The sequence below is a fragment of the Eretmochelys imbricata genome, chromosome 11 (assembly GCF_965152235.1).
Source record: "Eretmochelys imbricata isolate rEreImb1 chromosome 11, rEreImb1.hap1, whole genome shotgun sequence".
NCBI classification, from domain to species: Eukaryota; Metazoa; Chordata; order Testudines; family Cheloniidae; genus Eretmochelys; species Eretmochelys imbricata.
Window position 1 is genome coordinate 74007280 of NC_135582.1, and position 25983 is coordinate 74033262.

Here is a 25983-nt window from a genome sequence, read left to right on the forward strand (position 1 = left end):
TGTGGTACAGTGGTTGTTTATCAGTTAGTGAAGGATGACTGGGACTACCTAGGGGGATGATCATTTAATACAGCTAGTCAGGAAAAGTTAAATATTTTCTGCAATCTTTTTTCAGTTGAAAAACTTCTTTTTTTGTCTTTGGAAAAAATGTTTCCAATGAAGAAGCTTGATTAGCACTAGTGCTTAACAAATAGCCAGTGTTTGTGTGATAAATGTTGCTAAGTTGGTTCTTCTAGGTTTTAGTAAAGAAACCAACATTAAATGTATAGTTAAGATTCATAGTGGAAGTTGGGAGCTGTTTGTTATAAGTGGGATAGGAGAGAGCAGCATTACTCACTATCTTTCAAGGACACGCTAGAAGCCAGTAGCAGCATTGATTATCCCCAGTAGTCCCTCCTCTTAAAGGTAAATAATAGGGCTATCAATCAGTTAAAAAATTAATTATGATTAATCATGATATTAAAAAAAATGTGATTAATCACAGTTTTAATTGCACTGTTAATAATAGAATACCGTTTATTTAAATATTTTTGGATGTTTCTACATTTTCAAATATATTGATTTCAGTTACAACACAGAATACAAGGTGTACAGTGCTCATTTTATATTATTTTTGATTACAAATATTTGCAATGTAAAAAAGATAAATAAAAAAAATAGTATTTTTCAGTTCACCTCATACAAGTACTGTAGTGCTATCTCTTTATTGTGAAAGTGAAACTTACAAATGGGGGTTTTTTGGTTACATAACTGCACTCAAAAACAAAACAATATAAAACTTTAGAGCCTACAAGTCTACTCAGTCATTTTTCTTGTTCAGCTAATCGCCAAGACAAACACGTTTGTTTACATTTACGGGAGATAGTACTGCCCACTTCTTATTTACAGTGTCACCTGAAAGCGAGAACAGCCATTCGCATGGCACTCTTGTAGCTGGCGTTGCAAGGTATTTACTTGCCAGATATGCTAGCATTCGTATGCCTCTTCATGCTTTGACCACCATTCCAGAGGAGAGGCATCCATGCTGGTGATGGGTTCGAGCAGATAACGATCCAAAGCAGTGCAGATGGATGCTTGTTCATTTTCATCATCTGAGTCAGATGCCACCAACAGAAGATGGATTTTCTTTTTTTTTGTGGTTCAGGTTCTGTAGTTTCCAAATCAGAATGTTGCTCTTTTAAGACTTGACAGCATCTTACACACCTTGTCCCTCTCAGATTTTGGAAGGCAGTTTGGATTCTTAAACCTTGGGTCGAGTGCTGTAACTACCCTAGAAATCTTATACTGGTACCTTCTTTGTGTTTTGTCATATCTGCAATGAAAGTGTTCTTAAATTGAATAACACCTGCTGGGTCATCATCCGAGACTGCCATAACACGAAATATATGGCAGAATGGGTGTAAAATCACAGAGCAAGAGACATACAAGTCTCCCCGCAGGAGGTCAGTCACAAATTTAATTAATGCATTATTTTTTTTTAATGAGCATCATCAGCATGGAAGTATTCTGTGTTGTAATTGAAATCAATATATTTGAAAATGTAAAAAAAAAAAAATCAAAATATTTATGATAGATTTAAATTCGTATTCTATTATCATTTAACATCGTGATTAAAATTGTGCTTAATCGCAATTAATTTTTAATAGAGTTAATTTGTTTTGAGTTAATCGCTTGAGTTCACTGCGATTAATTGACAGCCCTAGCAAATAAATGTTCATTCTTACTTGCAGGACGTTTTTTAAAAAGAGAACCCTTTGCTTGTTGAGGCCTCAGTCAGAAGGCTAACTTTTCAGTTTCCATTCTTTCAGAAGGGAAGAGGAGGACCTTTTAAATTAACAAATTACTGGCACATGTATGTATACAATCACATAGGCTACCAAGTCACTGATTTAGATACTTAGGTATAGGCATACTCTTGACATGAAGTAATCAGCAGTAACTATATGTAATACACAAAATGAATGCAGCAGAAAAGAAGCATGACACCTGTGCTGTGAACAGTCAAGCCAGATTCCAGAACAGACACAAAATTGACATACCTCTAGACAGTCACTTACTTCATTCTCTTTGTTAAGGTTTATTGAGATCCAGAATTTTAATGCAGAAGACATTGCTCTGAAAAGCAAATCTGTACAAATGGCATTATGGGATTTCATGTTTGTGTGTCAGTAACTTCAATATCAACTGTGTGCAGTTTACAAGGAAAATTATTTCCTTTGCTCTAGTTTCAAACTCCATCTAGGATATGAAAAACAAACTGGCTCCTCTTGCAATGTGTAATAAGGGTTGAATTCTGCTCCTAGTTGCACGCATACCACCACTTGTTTTCAGATTGTCATGAGTGAACCCTGTGGAACGCTGTTGCCTTCAAAGGGATTTCAGATGTGTTAGAATTTTGTTGATGCACAAGAAGAAATTGACTCCAGTTCTCTCTGTCAGCTTTGTTGGCTCTGCAGGGCTAATGGGAATAAAAAGCTGTCACTATTTATTTTGATCACTGAAGTAAGTAGATGTGATTCTGAATACACACAGGCAGAACATCTGCTGATTGAGAAGGGGCCAATTTTACACAGTGGCTTTTCAGAGTACAGCTGTACACTAAAGGATCTATTAAATGAAGGACAGAAGCTGTCAGTTCTTCAAAGATGTAACTCAATAATATTATTTAGTCAAGGGTTTGTTATGGAATACATATTTAGACTGTATTTACATGCAACAAATGCTTTCATGCCATTTTGTAAACTGTTTTAGATTCATGTTTCACATTCATTCTTAACTATTTAAATGTCCTTTCCATACTATAATTGTCAGTTTGTGGTAATGAGGCGTAACACAACTACTTTCAAAATTTGTCATGATATTGTTGTCCACTGTATAACTTTTAAAACTAATTTGACAGTCATAATTCTGTAGCGGTCTAAACATGCTATAATGTTGATTCAGCTGGTTTCATTGTAATATGGACAGGGCACTGTAGGGTTAGTGGCAGAACTGTTAAGTTTTCTGAGGGAGTTCTCAATTACCTGTCTTGTTGGAATTGAGTTGTGAGAGTGGCTGCTTCCCAAAAAAAGGAAGAAGACATGGAAGTTTACTATGAATGCATCTGGAACCCAAACTTACTAAGTGAGTCTCTGGGTAGATGTACTTATGATTGCATTGACTGAGATTAATCAAATATACACGGGTGCATACATTCTATGTATGCATGAGATTCCATCACAGATACATCAACTGAATGTACATTCAGACATAAATGCCATGTGTGTATAGTTGGAGTATCATACATAGTTACTGTGCAAACCTGTGAGAAGGATCACAGCAGTTCAAATTATGTGTATTTGTATTTGGAGACATGCATGATCAGAAATGCTCCTGAATTTACTTCACTGTGCAATTTTAGATGTTTCAAGGTCTGATCAGTTACCAGACTTGTGAAATTCTTTTAAGGGTATGGATGCATATATCCCATAGTGCCATAGAGGTGGCATAGAGGTGTCACATTTTAGATCCCAGTCCTACAAACAGTTATGATGTATAAATGTTTGGAGTATTCAGGTCTTCCTTTTTTCTGTGATTGAGAAATCACCTCTAAACTCATTTTTGAAGTTAGTATACATTCTCTAACAAAGTGGTGAAAACAGTTTAACCTGATATCACTGTGTACTTTAAGCAACAATAAGATTAACAGTTTCTTGTATGGACAAGACCAAAGAGTGGCTTTCTACATAGTGTGCCTCGGTGGATTGACGCTTCTTGGTAGTAAACTTTGCTTTGGGGCATCCGGACTTCTTGTTTATGAAAAATATTTCTGTGAAAATTGTTTGACAGCTGCATTGCTTAACCTATACATTGCTAAAAGGATTAGCAGACTATTAATATGGAAAATCTGGAGATTTCCAAAACTGTATCTTGGTCAGGCTTCAAAATCAGCCTATAAACTTCAAATAAATTGGCAAAAGTGATACACTTCATTAACCAGAACAGATTCATCCAACGTACTTGCAGAAGGCTTGGAAAAATAATGACTTGAATATCTTTAGCAAATTTGGCATAATTTACATCCAGTAGCCTTCTAAAACAAAACCAACAAAATAAAACAACAAAAAACCAAAACTGTAAATTATCAGTTTTCGGGATTGATTCTGAAAGGTATTGAGCAATTTGGCTCTAACCTTGCAAAAGACTTACGTACTTTTCTCAATTGGGGCCTACGTATGTGCTTAAAGCAATCTCCAGGACACCACCTATCCAGCACTGCTGCTGTTAGTAAAGTCTACAGATTGTGGCTAATGTTTTTCTTCTAATTTTACCATCATATTTATGCTCCAGTTTGGGTTCCAGTTCAGCAAAGAACCGTCAGTGGGAGAAGCAAAAACTAACTCAGGCTTTGAGCAGAGTGCTTAAGCATGTTCTTAACTTAAAGAATCTGAGTAGTCCCACTAAGTAGACCCCCAATTCAGCATAGTACTTAAGCATATGCTAAAAGTTGCACACCTGGTTAAAAATCTTGCTGAACTTAGGCTTTATTTTCTGGGACTATTCCCATGCTTAAAGTTTTGCATATCCTTAGTTGCCTTGCAATATCAGTGCCTGAGTTCTTAAATTTTCTCTTCAGTGTAGTTTCAGGTGGGTGTGTAGGAAAAAGGAAACTGGAACAAAGCAAAAAGACATTAGAATATAAATAAGAAAAAGGACCGAGATTCTTCTTCGACTAGTATCCAAGTGGGTGCTTCACTTCAGATGTGCGTGCACCCTGTGCCTTTGATCAGGTATTTTTGATAGCAGTGCCCGTTTGGCCCACGGATGCGCCCTACACATCTTTGTGTCCCGTACTGAGGCTATATAGCAGGGTCGGGCAAACTATTTGGCCTGAGGGCCACATCGGGTTTCTGAAATTGTATGGAGGGTCAGTTAGGGGAGGCTATGGCACCCCTAACAGCCAGGTGTGGCCCAACCAGGAGGGGCAGGAGGGTCCCATGGGCCATAGTTTGCCCACCTCTGCTATATAGGGCTGTGAGTGTGAACCACCCTCAGTTCGTTCTCAACTGCCATCGGCCAGTTTAGTGTGTGCTAGTTTTCTCTCTAGAGTTAGAATAGTGTATAGTGTTAATTCTTCAGTAGTCTGTAGGGTATTTAATACTTTATAGTTGTTGGAACTGTTCTCATTTTGTTTTTCCCCCAAAATATATTTTTTGTTGTTTTTTTTTTCCCCCTATTGAGGGGAGTCAGTTTTTTTTTTCCCTTTTATCTGGGATGCTGGCTTTAAAGGATGCCTCTTCTGTAGAGAAGCCTTGCCCATCAGCGATGGGTATTCTCAGTATATTCATTGCTTGGAAGACTCGCATATCCCCAACAAGTGCAAGATTTCCACTTCTTTTAAGGGAAGATCCTATAAAAACAGGGAAATTAAGTATAGACTATTAATGATGAGCATGTCTTAAAACCAGCTTTGGACCTAGGTGCAGAGAATCTTCCTGTTACAGGGACTCTCTACCTCTGTAAGTGCTCTGTCTATATCATGATCACTGTCATCAAGAGCTTCCAAAATGAAGACAGTGTGGAGACCCCAGCCTCCCAACCTTCTCCATGAGCGAGGTATCTATAACCACTACCGCAGTACTGAGGGCTTCCCACTCAAAGACTAAGGAAGGAGATTAGAGGAGCACAATGAAGACTTCCTCTTCAGAAGATTTGGTCACCAGAGACCTCAGGCCCCAGAAGGATTGCTAATGAGGCTCTGAGCACTTTGGATTCAGTGAAGCACTTCAAGACTTCAGTGAAGTCCCATATTTCCATGGTAAAGGTCATGGTTCCAAAGACTGATATCATCAAAGCCCATGATAATAAGTCTGATCTCAAAGGAATCTGTGGTACCCTCTGTGCCATAATCAGTGTCTCAGACAACAACATCGAGAACAACCTTTGTGCCCATACCAAAATCTGCTGTGCTCCTGGTACCACACGGTACCTTAAAAGATCTCATGTTACCAAATGAGCCCGAGTGGCCCCTCCTTGCAACATCTGGACATCTCTCAGTATTGAGATCTGCTGGGTCACTGACCACACATGTAGTGAGACCCACGGCTTGCCCAACTTCTACTATTCAGGAAGTAGGGTTGTCGCCTCCTGCACAATATGTGGAAGAGCTTTCAGACTCAGAGCTTTTGGCTCAAAGTGCTCCAGTTTACTCAAGGAGATGTTATTCTCCTCTTCAGATGCAAGGAAGGCAGGATACATGACCTCTGCCAGTTGATCCTTGAGACAACGACCGATAGCTACCTACCCCCATGCCTTCTAGTCCTCCTCATTCGCCTTATTTGGACCCATAGGCAATGTACCACCAGCAGTTTTGAGGGGCCCCGATTCAGTTTCATAAGAAACATAAAAGAGCTCTTTCTCCAGCACTGTCTACCTCTCCCCTCCACTCTGAATCAGCAGAGGAGACCTGTGAGCAGCAAGAGGTGAGGGCAGAAAAGGTCACTTCCTTACAAATATCTCTTCTTCATCACCCGTTGAGGCAGTAATACCACCACCGCCATCATTAGCTGATGATTTTTGGCAGTTCCAGGACTGTTGAAGTGGATGGTAGACATTCTTCAGATTCTCCTGGAAGAGGTCCAGGATTCACATCACAAGCTCTTGGGCATATTGCATATTTCTACTTCAGCACGAGTGGCCCTGCTGATTAAGTTCTTTTAGAGCCAGCCAAGACCATCTTGGCAAACTCCAAACTCCAGCAATGTCACCCCTACAGGCAAATATGCCGATAAAACATACTACATCCTGGTGATGAAATCAAAGGTTTTTTTTCACCCCAGGCACCAAATTCTCTGGTTGTAGATACAGTTAATGAGACAGCATGCTCAAATATCTACTCCATATAACAAGGACTAGAAGTGTCTGGACCTTCTTGGTCATAAAAGCTACTCTTTGCATCCGATGAAGTGGGCTGTAGCTCACGAAAGCTTATGCTCACATAAATTGGTTAGTCTCTAAGGTGCCACAAGTACTCCTTTTCTCTTTGACAATGTTACAGTTCAGGATAGCAAATCACCAGGCCCTGAGGTTGAAATATGACTACCTGAACTATGAGCAGTTTAATGCTTTTATTGACCATTTACCATAGGAACACTGAGGTCAGTTTAGCTCCAAAAGAAAGGTGGGTCTGCTCTTGGTGAAGATGTCTTTTAGGCTTCACTTGTTGCAGACAACACTGCAGTCTGGTCTATTTCCACCACAACAGTGATGAGACAAGCTTTCTGGCTTAAGTTGTCTAATTTCCTATGGGAAGTACAATCGGCTGCTGAGGACATTTAATGGCCACAAGGTCTTTTCAGACTCACATCATACCCTTAAGGACTCGTAGTACACTTAGATCTTTGGGGATATACACACCTGCAAATAAAAGAAATTTAGCCGGTCTCAGTCGGCTCAAAGATCTTGTCCTGCTCAGTTTTTCCACCTTCCGTAGACCATCTGAACCCCACCGGCTAAGATTTTTCTAAAAAAAAAAGCCAATGACTACCTCAGCTGCTTCATCCCAGCTATCAGCATCTTCCAAACACATGTTCTGATCATTTTGTGCAGAGTCTAAACCACCCGATAGTGAGGGTTTCTTAGCTGTACCATTCCAACCCTCTTCCTCAGTTTGAACACTGCCTCTCTCTATACTAACATGCCTGGGAGACTATAACATTAGACAGGTAAGTACGGAAGGCCATTAAATCTGGTTACATGATTGTTTGTCTCCATCCTGCCATCCCATCCCATTTCCCCATCTCTCTTCAGGGACACCTCTCACGATCAATTGCTGAGACAGGAGATCACATTACTCCCAAGTTTAGAAGCCACAGAACCGGTTCCACTTCAACACAGGAAAAGGGTTCTATTCAAGATATTTTCTAATACTCAAGAAACTGGATCTCAGACAATTGAACAAACATGTCAAACATCTGAAATTCAGGATGGTATCCCTAGCAGCTATAATTCCCTCCATGGAGTCCATGGACTGGTTTGTGACTCTCGTCCTCAAGGATTCCTACTTCCATATAACAATTCATAAAAAATTCATCCTCTCACAAACGATGTTTTGTTTCACATTTGATGACAATCGCTACCAGTACCAGGTCCTACCCTTTGGCCTTTCTTCTGCCCCAGGGATTTTCTCAAAAATCATGGTGATTGTAGCCTCCCACCTTTGTTACATAGGAATAACTGTCTTTCCCTTCCTTGACGACTGTCTCATTAGAGGCCAGCTTATCAGGAGTTGCTGTTGACAGCTCAAACAACTTGATTATTCTGCAGTTAAGGCTTACAAATAAATCTTGAGAAATCGGCCTGGACTCCTGCACAGTGAATACTTTTTATAGGAGTATTTCTGGATTCAGTGACAGGCAAGGTTTATCTCCCTCCTGACAGGTTCCTCACTCTAAAGAACCTTATCCTAAGAATGCAGCTCAGCCCTCAAGTTCCAGCAAGGACATGTCTGCTGCTTCTGGGCCATGTAGCAGCTTGCCTTTTTGGTAACACAGAACACCAGATTACATTTTTGATGTCTCCAAGGGTGGCTCAGGACAGTTTGTGCCCAGCACAAACAGTCTGAACAAACAGGTGTCTTTACCCAGTCGGGTCCTGCAGTCACTTACCTGGTGGAAGGATCCTTTCAAGGTTTGTGTAGGAATCCCAAAATCCAGAATCCCCCTATTGTCATGATAATATCAGATACTTCCCTCTTGGGAGGGTGAGCACATATGGGTCCACACGCTGCCCAAGGCAAATGGTCAAAGCAAAAGCAAGACTTGCCTGTCAATCTGCTGGAGTTAAGGGCGGTCAGAAATGCTTGCCTCCACTTTCTTCCCCTAATCAAAAACAAGTCATTCAAGATCAGGACACACAACATAGCTTGTGTATATATCAGTAGTCAGGGTGGAGCGTATTTGCATATGTGCAAAGTGATAAAGCTTTGGAATTGGTGCATAGCTAGTCCGATTGCCATTTCGGTTTTTTATGTCCCATGTAGACAAAACACTATGGCATACTACCGCAGCAGACTGTTTCCCCAAATTACAAATGAGAGTTGAACTCTTGAGTCTTTAAGAAAATATTTCTAGCTGGGGGGGTTTCCAGAGGTTGACTTTTTCACCACTGTAGCCAACACACAGTGCAGAATATTCTGTTCCAAAGGAGAACTCAATCCAGAACCTCTAGGAGACACCTTTCTCATTATATGGACAAGGAATCTTTTTATTTATTTATTTTTTGGTATGTATATCCACCAACTCCATTGCTTTTAAAGATTCTCAGCAAGATCAAGTCAGACCAAGCCGGGGTCACTTTGATTGCACCAGCCTGGCCAAGACGAGTTTTGTTTCCTTACCTCATCAGACTCTCCTCTCGTCCTCTGTAGAGACTCCTGATCAATTCTTTACTGTTGTATCAGAATACAGGGAGAAAACTTCTCCCCAGTCTGAACATTCTGTAACTCCAAGCATGATTCCTCAATGGTTCTTGGGACTAGACGCATCCTTTCATCAGAAGTAAAATGTGCTGTTAAATACCAGCAAGGAATCTACAAGACATACTTTCCTTCAGAAATGGAGAAGGTATCATGTTTGGTGTAACCACCGTCCACTTTCACCTATTCAGTTGTCTTTCCACAATCTTGGATTACCTGTTGAAATTGAAGACATCAGGTCTATATGAGTTCCATCAAGGTTCACTTAGTGTCTGTTCACCTTCCAGTTTTCTTTCCTAAGCCACATCAGACTACACAGGAAGCCATCTTCCATATACTGGTTGTTAAAAGGGCATTAGCTTTTTACTTGGAGAGAACCAGAGCTTTCAGGAAGTTCCCTAGACTGTTTCTATTGCAGATAGGTCTAGGGGATTCACTGTCTCCAGGCAGAGACTGTCTAAGAAGATCTCTGGATGTATTATTACCTGGTATGGCTTGGCTGATGCTCAACCTCCCCTATGAGTGACTGCACGTTCTACTAGATTACAGTCAAGATCCGTAGCCCTACTCAAGAATGTTCCAGTTGGTGAAATCTGCAGCATAGACCATGGTGCATGCTTTTTCCAGCCATTATGCTTTGATTCACTTTGCTAAATTGGATGCTGCAGTTTGGTAACATAGTCCTCTCCTTAGTGCTGGACTCAGTTCTGAACCTCCCGCCTTCTTAAAGCGGTTACTACTCAGAAGTCACCTGAAATGGAGCACCTACAGGGACACTACTGAAAGAAGGAGAGGTTACTCACCTTTTGCAGTAACTGGAGTTCTTCCAGGTGTGTTCCCCTATAGGTGATCCACTATCTGCCCTCTTTCCCCTCTGCTTTGGAGTTTTTGTGTGGGAAGAAACTCAGGGTGGTTTACACATGCATTCCTATATAGCCTCATTGCAGGGCAGGAGGATGTGTAGGGCACATTTGCAAGCCAAATGGGAACTGCTACCAAAAATCTTTCCGCAGAGGCAGAGGTGCACACCTGAAGTTGAGCACCTGCAGGGGGTCACACCTCAAAGAACTCTAGTTACTTCACAAGTTGAGTAACATTCTTTTTGTCTGACCACATTGTCCAGGGTTAACTCTCACTGCTTTGAATGTCAGTACAGGATCCTTTAATATAAACAGAGAAGATTAATCTATACTATCTCCCCTTACACTTAACTTTTGTAAAGTTTCCACTTTCTCTTTCTACTCCTTCCTATATAGGAAAACGCAGCACAGTTCTCTTGACCAGAGTTCCCCCCCACAAAGTGGAGTATCAGGCACCTACAATCACCCTGTACTGGGGATGTACGATTCCAAAGATGACTTTCCACTCCGAAAAACAGGTAAATCCAATATGAATTTTCTGTATTGCACCCTAAATATCTTTACTGTGGCAGTCTGTCCTTTTGTAAAAGGAGTAAATGTTAACTAAAATCATGGGTGATGTTTTTAACATGTAATCCTTTTTTATAAACACCTCTACCCCTGTAGCAGTGTAGAATGAATGAAAAGTGTTTAGTGTTTAGTTTGGCCAGGCAGAAATTTATTAAGAATTATAAAAACTTCACATGGAAGCCTAATTTAATGACATTTGTGAGTTTGTCATCCTCACAAGTGCAAAATTAAAATAGATTTGTCTTTGGTCAATAAGTGTTTCATTAAACAAGAAAAAAGCATATTTCTTAATACTATTTTAAGGGCTTTTTTGTTGTGTGTATTATATTATGCAAAAAATAATCATCTCTGCCAGTCAAAGCATGAGGATTTACAGTAAAGTTACTGGCTCATACCTGTGTATGGTTGTTTCTGAGCTTTGCTATTCCCTGTGCTTTGATTGAGGGGCCAGTTATTTCTCAGCTATATATTATGCAAATATCTGTTTTGATTGGCTACTCTCATCAACTCCACATCACATGGAACCTTCACTTCTAACCTCAACAGCCTAAAACTCTCTGAATAAATACACCCTGATGGGCTCCCCTTGATTTCACTAACAGCCATGCTGGGAAGGACTGAGCACACAGTACTGTGTCTTTAAAGTACCTTTTAAATAGGGAACTTTAAAATTACCCATTTAATTTTAAACTTCCCTATTTAAAAATGCTCTTTTTGATTTTTTTTGAGGGGAAAGGAAAAGGGGAGAAAGCTCATGCTTTAGGATTTCAGCAGGCCACCTGCAAGGGTCAGGAAGGGATTTTTCTCCCCCCCCACCTCCAGCCCCCCAATTATATCCTTTTCCAGTGAAGCATCAGAGTTGGCCACAGCCGGAGATGGGACATTAGACAGGGAGGACCAGGGCTCTGAGGTGGGACCAAGCATTCTCTCTCTGAGGTGCTTGGCAGGCTGGTTCTTGTTCACATGCTCAGGGTCTTAACTGATCGCCAGGTGTATCATCAGGAAGGAATTCTCCCCTACCTCAGATTGGCAGTGATCTTGAGGGTGTTTTGCCTTCCTCTGCAGCATGTGGGCTCAAATCACTTTCCAAAATTATCTGGGTATGTTTCACTTAATCATCTCAAGCACTGTTGCACCTCTATCCCTCGTGTTCTCTGCCTGTGGCACGTAATAGTCTAGTTTCCTGTGGGCTGTAAAACCTTGGTCTCAGTTCAGTGGTGATGGCCTGTGATACAGTGGTGGTCAGACTAGATGATCTGGTGGTCTTCTGGATGTAATAAACTCTGACTCTAAAAGCAGAGGTGTATTTGGACAAAGGATTTGCTTACAGAACTCACTTCGGCTTCTTTTGAAAACTGCCAGCCTTCATGGCTATTTCTCTAACTGTATACCGTGAAAATCCTTGCACTCTGATTGGCTAACAGCCACCAGCCAAAAATGTGCAGTGATTTCCATAATCGTGTTATGATTGTTTTACTGTAACCATGTTGCAAATATGTAAATCTCTGTACTCTGATTACTGAACTCTGTGATCTGATTAGCTGCCATACTTCAATTGCTGTTTACCTGCAACGGACTGCCCTAGGATGACCAGATAGCAAGTGTGAAAAATCGGGTTGGCGTGGGAAGCAATAGACACCTATATAAGAAAAAGCCGTGAATATCGGGACTGTCCCTATAAAATCAGAACATCTGGTCACCCTAAACTGCCCTCCCCCCCGCCTCCCCACTAGTGAATTGTAGTGCCCTTACTGAGATGCCTTTATTTATATGGTCTGATCATGACAAGTTTTAAGTAAAGTGCCATTACAGCAGGGGCGGGTAAACTTTTTGGCCTGAGGGCCCCATCGAGTTTCAGAAATTGTATGGAGGGCTGGTTAGGGGTGACACTGCCTTTCCAAACTGCCAGGTGTGGCCCAGACCCCGCCCCGGATCCCCCCCACCCCCACTTCTCGCCTCCTGACGTGCCCTCCCCCCGGACTCCTGCTCCATCCAACCCCCGTTCCCTGACATGTGCCCCCCCACTCCCCCGGACTCCTGCTCCATCCACCTCTGCTCCCTGTCCCCTGACTGCCCAAGGAACCCTCACCCCTGACTGCCCACTGCCACCCCATCCAACCCCTCCACTCATTCCTGGTTGCCCCCCCCCCCGGGACCCGTGCCCCTGATCCAACCACCCCTTCTCCCTGACCGCCCGAGGAACCCCTGCCCCTGACTGCCCCCCGCCACCCCATCCAACCCCCCCCTCCTTCCTGACTGCCCCCCCCGTCCCCCCCGGGACCTCTGCCACATCCAACCACCCCTTCTCCCTGTCCCTGTATATGTGTTAATTGTGCTTCAGTTAGCTTCCCCGTTTGGAGCCAAAATAGTCTGAAGTTTCAAGATGCGGAATGCTGTCTTAATAGTGTTGAGCTACAGTTCTCTTAGGATAAAATGGTCCTAAAGTTGCACAGGTGATTGGTATTCGGTTAGCATAAGTACAGTAAATCAAGCTGGATCTCTGGCTCATCCCTACAATTTTCATGTTTTGTTGAAAAATCTAAGTTTGGTCCTTCTGGACACCACACTCCTATCCACAGGGCTTCTGGATTCATTTTTCTGTCACAGTTAGGGCAAGAGCAGACCGAAAAGAAGACCTAATTTTACCTGATCTGTTTTGCATTATTTATTCTTGCTCCTGTTAGTGCTGCATGAGCCAGCAGAGAGAAGAGAGTGTGACTGGATTGTATTCTTTGAACTCAGCAGTAGAACTCTTTACTAAGTTCCAATCAGTTACACTCATGCAAACCCACTGAAAGTTAAAGGGGTTACACAGATGAGACAACTGAGAGCTTCATATAGCCTATTGAGCTTTTATTACAGATACTATATGAGAAGGAAAATTTTAGCTTGACTTGGAGTCCGGGATGAGTTTGCAAGTCTGGCAGAAATTAAAAAGAAAAACTTTATTATGTAAATCAATGAGAGAGAATAAATATTAAACATCTTATGCTGTTTTTTCAGTCATTTCTCAGAGCAGAACCACACTTCGAGGCAATTGTACAATAAATCTGTATCTGCTCTGCTACTGTGGAAGACTTTGACTTAGATGCTGTTTGTGTTTCCAAATTCATCCTGTTCCTCTGACATTTATAGTGAGCTTTGGGAAATCTTCTCTGTATGTCCTGTTTTCTCTTTAGTTAGGCTCTATTTAAAGATTGTGTCTGTGAAGATGTATGGGTGTTGGTCCTTTGTGTTTTCAATGCACCATTTTCGTGACATATGGAAGGTTAACTAAAAGTTTGGGACTAACATACAGATGTTTTTTCTTGCAAAAGTGTTGCCTAAAAAACTAGTTTATAGGTGGAGTGTCCAATTATATTCTAACACCTTACTGTATCTAACATAGTCTCTGCCTGCAGTGTTCTTAGTCACTTTTTTCAATCATTTAAATTGTTTTTGTGAAGCCCTACAGCACTGGAATTTTAATGCAAATCATGTATAATAAATCAGTATGACAGCTGTCACTCTATTTGGCACTTATTGTTCTGTACACCATAGAACTTTAGAACCATATTTTTGTCAGCTAATTACATTATATTTTTTGCATATTACTCTGACATAAATAAACTGCTTTCATCTTGTGTAGCTGGAAAAAAGTTTCTCACTTCGTAGTTTCAAACAAATTTTATCACAAAAGAAGCAGAAAGAGGGAAAGGCCAAAGAAAATAAATGTTAGGATAAGGAATACCAGTTTTAACATTACTAGTTCTGTGATTATAAAAACGATGCAACACTGACAAACATACAAATTTACAGAGATAAGTATTAGCAATCAACAGGAGGAGTGAGGAGAAACAACCTAATACCCAACTACAAGTAAAAGAATCAGACCCCAAATGAGAGGAAAGAACTCGACTTGCTTTCGTAGATGGAAGTAAGAGGTGGAAAAATGGGACTGCTCAGATTTCTGCCTAAATGTGTAAAAATGTTGGTGATCCACTTGGTCTTAGAGTACTCATGGAATGGAGTCAATACTGTGATATTTTTATCCGTGCTTATTCAGCTTTACCACTTCCATTGTGTTCTTTGTGCCCTGATATGCCCAGAATAAAGAGAAAAGCTGTAAATTTTCATTTATTTCTAGAAGCCATAATTAGAGGCCCACAGAGGGGCTGTTATCAAACACAAAGAGGGTGTAGAGAAGCTGGATATTAGGCATAGGTGTGACAAATATATGAACAATTGACCAAAATAACGGAACCTCTCTTTGGGTGTAGCCTGTACATGAGCATCAAGAACCTTTACTAACTGCAGCCCTTCCAGGAAAGAGGAGACAAGCCTAGGTTAATTGCTTAGACCCAACCAAGGAGGATGTAGATCTACATAGGATTTAATCTGGATTTCTCTCATGGAATTAGAAATAGAGCATGTCTTAAGGGCTGTGAGTCTTTGAATAGCAATTTTAGTCTGCCTCCGCAAATTCAGTTGTATGACTTTTTTCTTATGCAGGCAAAATAATTAAATATTGGTGTTTTTTCCTGTGCTATGTGATCAAGCAGTGCTATGTTTGCAAAAATAAGTGGGTAGTCATACCATACACAGTAGGCATAATGGCATATGTGAGGAAAGGGGTGAGACGGAACAGGTTTTGTGCATTAATTTCACCATCTTCTCCATGTTCCTGTATTTTTCCTTGTATAAAACTGGGTTAATTTTGTTCTATTACATTTGGTTCAATCTACTATGAGCGCTTTTGTACAGTTAGATCTTTTGAGATCAGGATTATTAAGGAGTAGGAGCAGAGAAAGGCATTGAGGAGATATTTCAGTTTTTGTCTCATTTTCCATTAAAGATGCCAGTTGTGTTAACCAAAATCATGATGTGATCCAAGTAGTTCTGGAGTCCATGTAGTTCTATCAACAAGTGTTAAATTTAATTTGATGGTTCCTATTAGAACCTTCTCTATTGGTACCCACAGGACAAGTAGTGGTGTGAAGCATGTCAAAGGTCATTTTTCTAATATAACATCTCTAAATAAGGTTTAAAATTTGGCAAGGCAATTTTGCCTTTTTCCCTAAAGCTACAAAGAACATTCCATTTGATCTTGAGTCAGATTGTCAGCTGATGTGAACTGTCCCAGCTACATTTAACTCATATTTCCAATTTTACCATAGGAATGTACTGATCTTTTTGAGAAATTCTAAGAGGAATTTAGGGGCAGATAGTAGAAGCAATTTGACTGAATGGGAAGGGGTTACCATTTTAGCTCAAATATATGACTCAGCCAGCTGCTAGTAATGTCATTCCATTCAGTGAGGTCATGATGACATCAGCGTCAAGAAATGCTCAAAATTAGTTTTACACACTTGGGAAGGGTCAAGTTTATCTGGAGGCTGAGATACTTAAATCCCTTCAGGGCATTAGGGAAGAGGATCTAGCTACTTCCTATGAAGTCTTCATGTCAGTAGTGAGAATCATGCCTCAAAACTTGGACACCTTCATCTTGAAACCATATTGAAAATCATAATCCTCTGAGATGTAAAAGAATCGAAATAGCCACTGTAGGACTTGTATGGAAGAAGGGCGTTCAAAGCTAATTTGTTCTTTTCTGTCAGTCTTACTCTTATGGCTAAAAGATACACTCAGATGAAGCAAGCCAGAGGTTCTGATGTGGAGATGATTTTCCTTCTGTTCAGTACTGGGCAACTGTGCCTACCACCCTATTTGAGCTGAAAAAAGACAAAGCAGGAGCCATTTGTTAGCAAAGAAATACTAGTGTCTGTGAATAATTCAAAAATCCGTGTTTGAAAAGCTACCCTCCACTCCATGGCTGCACACAGAGCATAATTAAAAAAAAGACACGACCATACCACCCAGTCAGATGCCTTTTCTGCATTGAGTAATAGGTTCGAGATACAGTTGCTGGGTACTTAAAAATGTTTCTTCCTTTATGAGAGATTCTAACATTTCTAGTAGTATTCCTCATTTCTCTAATGGACTTTCAGCTAGAATTAGTGGAATATTTCAAAATGGTATGCAGTTTAAAGGTGCCCACTGTAAGATCCACCTTCAGCCAGGTCTGGTGGGGAATATTTAACCATTGACTTACATTGTCAGGTCTGTGACAACCTCATGGTTGATCATTTTTGGCATCAGTCCCGCCAGTCAACCTGAGAGTAATTTAGAATTAGATTCATTGGTCCCAATGCAGAAAGACCATTTTGATCATCTAGTCTGACCTTCTGTATAACACAAACCATAGAACTTCCCCAAAATAATTCTTATAGCAGATCTTTTAGAAAACCATCCAATCTTGATTTTAAAATTGTCAGTGATGGAGAATCCACCATGACCATTATCTGTGACCGGAGAGTAGGTGGTCAGGTCTAGCGGTTGGGCAGGAGTCAATCTTAGTGGTCAGTGCAGGGGTCAGAGCTGGAGACAGTGTCAAGGGTAAGGCATAGGAGCAGGGAACTGGAGTAAGGCAGGAAAGAAGAATCATACGAGCCAGAGAGCAGAATGGCAGCTGGAGCGCAGTGTCAAATGGTGTAAAGACCAGAGCTATTAATAATCTGTGCCACATGATCTGCACCACCAGAAAACAATGATTTAGACATTGGTTAGAATAAAGATTTTACCTTTAGTCTGGGGTGACAATCCTAGAACTTGTGAAATAAAAAAATTTATGCGGGGAGGGATAGCTCAGTGGTTTGAGCATTGGCCTGCTAAATACAGGGTTGTGAATTCAATCGTTGAGGGGGCCATTTAGGGATCTGGGGCAAAAATTGGGGATTGGTCCTGCTTTGAGCAGGGGGTTAGACTAGATGACCTCCTGAGGTCCCTTCCAACCCTGATATTCTACGATTCTGTGAAAGCAGGAACTGGGAGTAGACCAGAGTTTGAGATAGAGGGGCAGGGACCAGGAGCAGGCAGGAATGTAGGAGTCAGGTAAGCAAGAGGGGTCTGTAGTAGCAGCCAGTCAGGGATTCCTGTAGTTGCTTGAACTTAGTAACTTAGTAACTCCTTAGTTACTTCCTGGTTTATATAGAGTTCCTCAGCCTATGGGGGGTGCTGGATGTTTCCCCTAATCGGGAGCTTCAGGGGCAGGACCGTCTGTGAGCTACCACTTCGCTGGTTTCCTTCTGTGGTCACTCAGGTGAGCTGCTGGTTCCTGGTCATGGCGTGAACACTGTCTGGGGACCCCCTGGGGCCAAGTTCAAGGCCCACAATCCCTCACACCCTTGGTAAATTGTTCCAATGATGATTACTCTCTCAATTAAAAAATTTACACTTTTTTTCCCATTTTGAATTTATCTAGTATCAGGGGGTAGTGGTGTTAGTCTGTATCCAGAAAAACAACAAGGAGTCCGGTGGCACCTTAAAGACTAACAGATTTATTTGGGCATAAGCTTTCAGATGCATCTGAAGAAGTGGTTTTTTTTACCCATGAAAGCTTATACCCAAATAAATCTGTTAGTCTTTAAGGTGCCACCGGACTCCTTGTTGTTTTTATGAATTTATCTAGTTTCAACTTCCAACCATTGGATCATGTAATACCATTCTCTGCCAGACTGAAGAGCCATTATTAAATATTTGTTCCCAGTGTAGCTATTTATAGACTGTGATCAAGTCACCCCTTAACCTTCTCTTTGTTAAGCTAAATAGATTGAGCTCTTTGAGTTTCACTGTATGGCAGGTTTTCTAATCCTTTAGTTGATCTCACAGCTCTTTTCTGAACCCTTTCCAATTTATCAACATCCTTCTTGAATTGTGTGTGCACCACAGCTGAACTCAGTATTGCAGCAGCAGTTACATCGGTGCCAAATAGAGATGTAAAATAACCTCTCTACTCCTATCTGAGATTCCCCTATTTATACATCCCAGAATCACATTAGCTCTTTTGACCACAGCATCACACTGGGAGTGCATGTTCAGGTGATTTTTAGAGACTCTTTTTTAGAGTCACTGCTTCCCAGTCCCCCATCCTGTAAGTATGGACTACATTCTTTGTTCCTAGATATATACATTTATGCTTAGCCATATTTTAATGCATGTTAAAATTGTTGCCTTGCACCCAGTTTACCAAGTAACCCAGATCACTCTGAATAAATGACCTGTAGGCACCTGTTTTGAGTAGTATGATGGGACAGTAGCTAGCAAGGAGGAGTCTACAAAACCCTGTGCAACTGGAAGAAAGAGTTCCTTCTGTTGGAGTAAAGAAAGTCACTCCTTGTAGTGATAAACATCAATCAGTTCTGTTCTTTTGTGAGACTGGATCTGTTCATTTTAGGACTGTTGGGTCTATCCATGGAGAATGTTAAAATCATACTATAAAATAATTCTCTGTTAGGAGAAAGCTATAATCAAGAGAAACATACAGTTGAAAAAATAGATTAGTGGACATATTGGATGCATACATTTGTCCTAAAACCCGCAAGCTAACATTCATAGCTAACAGAATTTGTCTGTGTTGCCGATTTCAGCTACAAATTGGTTGTTTTCCTTAATGATAGGAAAACTTTCCTTTTATTTGTATCTGAAGAGCAATATAGTTCTCCCATCCATCCACTATCTAGTTTGGAGTGTTGCAAGAGGTTTCTAGTTTTTCATTTGGAAAAAATATTCTGGATTCTCAATTTATCTTGAAAACCAGGGCATCTAATTTTCACTGCTTCTGAAACCCCCAAATACAGTTCTTAGGGTGAGAACTGGCTCCTTCCTGTTTTTTCTAGCTACTCCCCATCTCTCCCACAATTTTTATTTAAAACCTCTCCTCTCCCACCCCACCCTTCTAAGCAATCATCAACAGACCCTTCTCTTCCCCCCTCCCCGACCTTCCTGAGTCTCTCACTGTGACTTTGATGCTTGAATTTATTTTTCTCTCTATTCCATCCCAGCCATCATCTTGGCTTTAACCCATTAAAATCTAGGATTTTTACCATGAAAATAAATACTTTGTCCTGTTTGCTTTAGAAAATTCTAAATAACCTGTAGAACATGTGGCATCCCATCAAATGTTAGAGCCCCACACCTCACAAAGGTTACTTTAAATATTAAAATTTAATTTCAAAATTGAGCAAATTGTCACCTTGTCTTCACCCAAACACTGCTGCTTCTTCCATCTCTCCATTTCTTAATTCCCCGTCAATACTGAAAACTCTCCCTTTCTCCTGCCAGTCACACCTTGAGTCTCAGTCCTTCCATGATGTGAATCTCAAAGTCTCTTTGACTTGGCTGCCTCTGTCAGACCTCTACTTCCCTCCCTTACCTCCTCCCCCTCCATCAACTCTCTAGTTCTGTTCTCTCTCCTGCATGTGACACCTTTGCTCTCCTTAGACTACCCTCTTTTCCCCATAACAAATTCTGGCTGTTGTCACTGGATGTCTTGACCCTTTAAATGAAGCAGGTCCAGCTCCCCGTGCCATTATAAGTGCTCCCAGCTTGGCCAGTTACGAGGGCAGTGCATTACCTGGGACTGTAAGGGATCAGGGAGTACCAAAGAAGGAAGCTGTGGGAGAAGGCTGAAGGCAGCAGATGGGGTTGTCTGCTGACTTACAAGCCAGAGAGCCAAACCTGAGAGCTGGAAAGGGATGAAAGCAAGGGAGCAATGGAGGGGCTAACCCGCTGATGTCTCCATGCTTGTAGGAGGTTGCTGAAGGAAGGCTTGCGACAGGAGAGCAACAAGTTTGCCAGCTGACATTCCCAAGCCAGAGTGAGTGCCAGAAAGGGCTGAGGCAGAACAACAGAGGGGCTGTGATCTGCTGATGTGTCCATTCGGGAGAGCTGGAGCAAGAGGGCTGAGGGCTATGCAGGCAGTGAAAAGGCATGCCTGCTGGCCTGTCTGAGAGGAGAGGTTAACGGAACAGGGAGAGTTCTGGGTGCTCCTCTGGGGAGGAGGAACTCACAGCACAAAGGCTGCAGGGGTTCCCGCTGGGGAAAGCAGAGTTGCACTCCGTCTGGTAGGGCTGGGGTGATCATCTTGGCAGAAGAATGGGAGAAGCCAAAGAAGAGCCCAGGTATGATGAAGATGGAGTGTGGCATATATTGTCGGTGAACTAGACGTCATGGGATTTTAAGGACTATGTTTTGGGGCTTTTTTTTAAACAGATTATTTGATTTTTTTAATGTAATAAACTATCCCTAAGCAGTAGTATTATAAAGGCGGGAGAACCTGTCATGGACTCCTTAGGTCCCCAAGAGGTGAAGTGGGATAGTAACCCTGATGTTAGGGCACCAGACTCAAGATGGTGTTTGGGGTCAAGGGCGAATCATCTGCACTGTTCCCTTACCTTCACTTGCTCCATTATGAGACTCACTCGCTAAGTGCCTCTGGAAGGCCCATGACTGTGCTGATGTCCAGTTAACTCTGATGCTGATTCTTAGTGTCCTCTGCTATCCAGGATTTTACCAATTGCTCTAAGAACTGGCACCATTTGTTGTGCCAGTTTCCCCTCACTTGGCAATTCTTCCAACTCTAGTCCCACACATCTCAGCCTTCGAGAGAATAAGAGACCCTGACTGTGTCTACCCCCTTGTAAATGATGATCCCTTGAATGAATCCTTCTCCGCTGCTCCCTATTGTCCTCAGTCTTCCCGTGGCTTCTTGTTCCTTTCCACAGCCTTCAAGTAGTCTTATCTATGGTCCTAAAGAAGTCCTCCACTTTATCACCCTGTGCCTTGAGAATTCTGTCCCATCCCACTAGCTTGTTTTTCTGCCAACTTTTTGCTTGGTCACTTTCATCTGCCACCTGACCTTTCTGCTCTGACACTGTCCTCATGTACGAAGAACTCCTGTAGTGGCTGTTTCCGTGCTCATTCTTCTGTACCATGTCACTGTCTTCATCAAGATGATTCACCCCCTTTTTCTCCTTGGGTTTCTGTGTCTCCAGACCACATTTTAAGGTGTTCTGGATAAGTCTGCTGTTGGATAGAGAAGAACCCTGAAGAGCACAGAATAAACTGCAGATGATTAATTTATTTCACTCAGCTATGGGAGTAGTCCTTAAACAGGGAATAGCAGTTGCCAGGAATGGGAATTCTTTAGCACCACAAAGCCGATTTTTTTTAAACTAACAAAATAAATCTGCAAAAAAATTGTTTCTGATTTACAATAAGAGTTATTTTATATGAGTAATTGATACTACACTAGCACATCATCATCCAAAGTACAGATATTGGTCCTCTTTGTACATCAGTATTGATGTTTCTTTTTGGCAACAGAGTACAATGTATACAAGTACCGTTGAATTTTTTCTTTGATTTTCTGGTGCACTGATATTCTATTTAAAAAACAAAAAACCCATTTCCAAGAATGTTAAGTTGCTTGGGGAAAAGAACTCAAAGTATGATGTAAACAAAGGGAAGGGAAAGTTGGAGTGCATCCTAACTGAAGATCTTTATTAATATCTAAAGCCCTGCAAGTGAGCTTTCAGACTTTTGGCACCAATAAAAATGCTTCCTTTAATTGTATTTGTAAGTCAAAACTGCCATATCATGCCTTTCAGCTTTTATTAAATTTGATTAAAATTTCTTAGTTGAAATACAAAGTCCATCACAGTGCAAGAACTGGTATCAAAACATATAATCTTTGATATAGGTGGAGTGACATAAGAGGCTGAGAGAACACAGCTTGACTCTTTTATTCCAGATTAAACGTTCAGTGCTGGCAATTTGACTTGTACACTGACAAATTTTAATATGGTGTCATTCAGAGAATAAATATGTAGCCACAGTAGGTTATTTTTAGTATCACTTTTCTGTCTTTTTCAATAACTTTAGGTGCATCATGACATCTTGGGCAATGGATTCTTTTATATTCTTTTGTGCACTTCACATACTTTAAAATTAAGACATAAGCATAGCATTGTTTGCCTTTTTAAACAAACAAGGTCAGATCCCTATATAAACTGGTATCACCTCAGGAAAAACTCAGATTAAGGGCATGAATAATTTCTAAAGAAGAGTTCCTGCAAAACTCAGTTTGTGAAACAGTAAATACTAATAGCCTGTCATTGGTACATCCTATCTCCCAAAGTCCTGTTCTAATGTATTTTGTAGGGCTAGATTGATCTGTTACTGTTTCTTGGCCATTGGTTTCTGCATGAAATTGTTCTACTATCAGACTCCTTGGAGATGCAGTTTATCATTACTTGTGCCCTGTTCTCAGTCTTGCTGCTAGGTACATTTTACAGTACTAGCTCAAATCCGGTCTCATTTTGTAACTGAAAAGTGAATAGTTTAGTGCTCTCACGACTTGTTTTTCTTCCACTGTGTAATAATCCTTGTCTAAGAATTTAATAGCAACTCCTTTTCCCCATTCATTGAGGTTCCTTTATGAGGGTCTGAGCGCACAGGTCTTGCTCACAGGTGTTGAGAAAAGAGTAGTGATGTTTTCCTAAAATGAGGGTGACTCTCATTCAGATTTAATATAGCTGCTGAGGTGCCATGCACTGAGCTAAAACAATTGCTGCCTATTACAGTGAAGTCTCAGAATATCCACTGACAGCTAATCTTTGATTGTTTTTGCTAGGCCTGAGGTTTGGTGGTCTCTTGTAACCTCTCCAACGTCCATTGCAGTATGTCAGAAACTCTCTTGTATTTGTTGAAGTTTTGTTCTTCAGGTTTACATGATTAGGGATATAGGTTCCCACTTTCTACTATTCCTATATCCAGATTCTTTTGCTTTTGCCTTTCATGTTGTCCCTTGACTTTTGAGAAGTTTGAATACTATGAAATGTCCAGCTTTGTCCTGAAATGCACACACAGAGACTTTTCTTAAGAGACTGAGGAAGAGAAATGGTGTTACTGTTCAGTATATCTGAAAAGACCCTATTTTTTTCTTGTGGATTGTCCATCCTGCAAGGTGCCAACCACCCTTTGTCAGGCATTGCGTATCCTGAACTTACATTGACTTCTATGGGAACTGAGAATGGTTAGCATCTCACCAGACTGAGCTCTACAGTAACTACAGTATTGTGGGCCCAATGCTGCAAGATGCTAAATGCATTTAATTTTTGCTGAAATTCAGCAGTTCTGGAGGGACTCAGCACCTCATTAGGTGCAAGTCAGCTGATAAAAAATAAGTCCTTGAAATCTGTTAACAGTAAAAATTGTCTTTGTCTAGGTATCTGTATTTGAGCCTTTCCCAAAAGTGAGCAAATCAATATAATCTCAGGGTTCGTTCCAGTGAATCATCAGAGGTGTCCCCTCCAACATCATTAGTATAAAAATGGTTATAAAAACAAAATAAAGAAATGGGCACTTGTCCACTCTTTCCAGTAAAGACTGACTGGAGAGCCTGACTCCTAACAGGAAAGGTATACCTAGACCAACTTCCCATCAGTCCAAAGCTAGGACTATGAAAATGGCTGCCATTACAAACTATAGTTTATAGCCTGTACAAATTTACTGGGTTGCCAGGTCTCAGGTTTTTGAACGTCCAGTCGAAAGGGGACCTGTGCAATGTCTGACTGGACACCAAAAGTCCAGTTACCGCAGTAACCACAATCGGCCTCTGCCACCCAGAGGGCAGGAAAAGCAGCTGCTGCTGGAGGAGGAAGGATCCTGACAGTGCATGGCACTTGAGGAGTGGTGCCAGCAGCAGATCCTCCCACCCCAGCTCTGCAGACGGCAGGTGAGTCCCGGGGGAGGCAGGAGTAAGTGACAGAGGGGCCTGTAGTGTTCGGCTTTGAAAAAATGGAAAATTGTTAACCCTATGTACAACTCTTTTGGATCTCAGAGAGAGGCTGGCTAGGAACTACCAAGAACCATCATTACCCTTGACCACTGAGGGGTGAGAGAGAAGTGCCAGCCCAATCCAGCTCATGGGACTCCAACTTCAGATGCTAAAGCCAGAGTACGCAGAATGGGCTTTCTTGTATAACCCCTATACCAATTCCCTTCCTTCTCCTCAGCATGAGACGCCTCTTCTCTGTCATACACACATCACAGCCAAACTGAGAACGGTACTGGCTCAGCAGAGTTATTCGCACAGGTAGGCGTAGAGTGTTACAGCACTCTACATATATCAGTTTGTAATTTGGTCTACTGGCTAACCAGGGAGTCTTGGAGTCTGTAGGCCTGGGATCTTTTCCAACAATGCTCATAAATTACTTGTTCACGTTTACAAACCTCAGATTGCCGCCGTTTCCCCATCCATCCATAAAGCAAACGAAGAAAGATAGGCTGATCTTTAATGTGCTGGTTACTTACATGCGTAAAAGGTAGAACTTTGGTACTAAATTTCCTAAGTCTCTTTAACACAGACGCACTTTTATAGAACACAATGAAGATGAACCTGAATGGTTTCTTTTCTAAGGTGCTGAGGTCCCATTGAGTTCAGTGGGAGGTATAGGTGCTCAAAGCCTCTGAAAACAAGGCCGCCTCCTCTAAAGATACCATCTGTCTCACTCCTGATTCTCTGCTCCACAGTGTGAGACAACTGAAATCTCCAAATTGTTGACATGTTGATTCCCTGAGGAGGGGTAGCAGGATAGAGCGTGAGCCCAGCCCACTGAGACTAACAGCTGCCCTTGGACTCTTCCAGTCAGATCCTCCTTAATGTGGGGGAGGGGGAGGCGGGGGGGGGTGCACTTCCCTATTATTACTCAGGTTCTTTGATCTGAACTGTTTTACTCATCTTTGGGGATTCTTTTCCATAGCCCAGTCTTCCAGTAACGTCCAGATTATTGAAAAATTACTTGTTAGTTTGCCTGCGTGCTTCAATGCCTTTGCAGGGGTGCTGTGGTGCTTGTCACCAGCACTTCGGCATTTACTCTTCATGGCTTCACTATTTGCCCTGGTGCCTTAGCATCTGTTTTTCAGTGCTCTGTGTCTTGATTTGGCTTTTCAGCAGTTCTGAGCTTACCTTGGCTTCTCAGCTAGTGCTGGGTCACTGCCAGTTAGTGGCTTGTGCTCCATCCTGCTACTGCTGCTGCCTTTAGCGATTAAAAAAACAAAACAAAACCAAAAAACTCAAATCCCACAGCTTCAGAAGCTCGTGTAGATCCTCCTATGTTGCTTTAGGTAGCTGAGGCCTGAGAATGAAAATCTTGGCAGATGCCAGCTTCAGAGGAGCAAAACAACAGGTCAGTAATTTTCCTGAATTTGCTTATGTGG

The 25983-nt window shown here is 41.5% G+C and overlaps 1 protein-coding gene across 12 annotated transcripts in view; it reads left to right on the forward strand.

Moving 5' to 3' along the window:
• HDAC4 (histone deacetylase 4) overlaps window positions 1-25983 on the forward strand; it is a 474722-nt gene that overhangs the window by 306460 nt on the left and 142279 nt on the right. For all 12 annotated transcript variants that reach the window (XM_077830169.1, XM_077830172.1, XM_077830164.1 and 9 more), the window contains one exon: window positions 10711-10832. In XM_077830169.1, the coding sequence (XP_077686295.1) occupies window positions 10711-10832 (122 nt within the window). The remainder of the gene's footprint in view (window positions 1-10710; window positions 10833-25983) is intronic.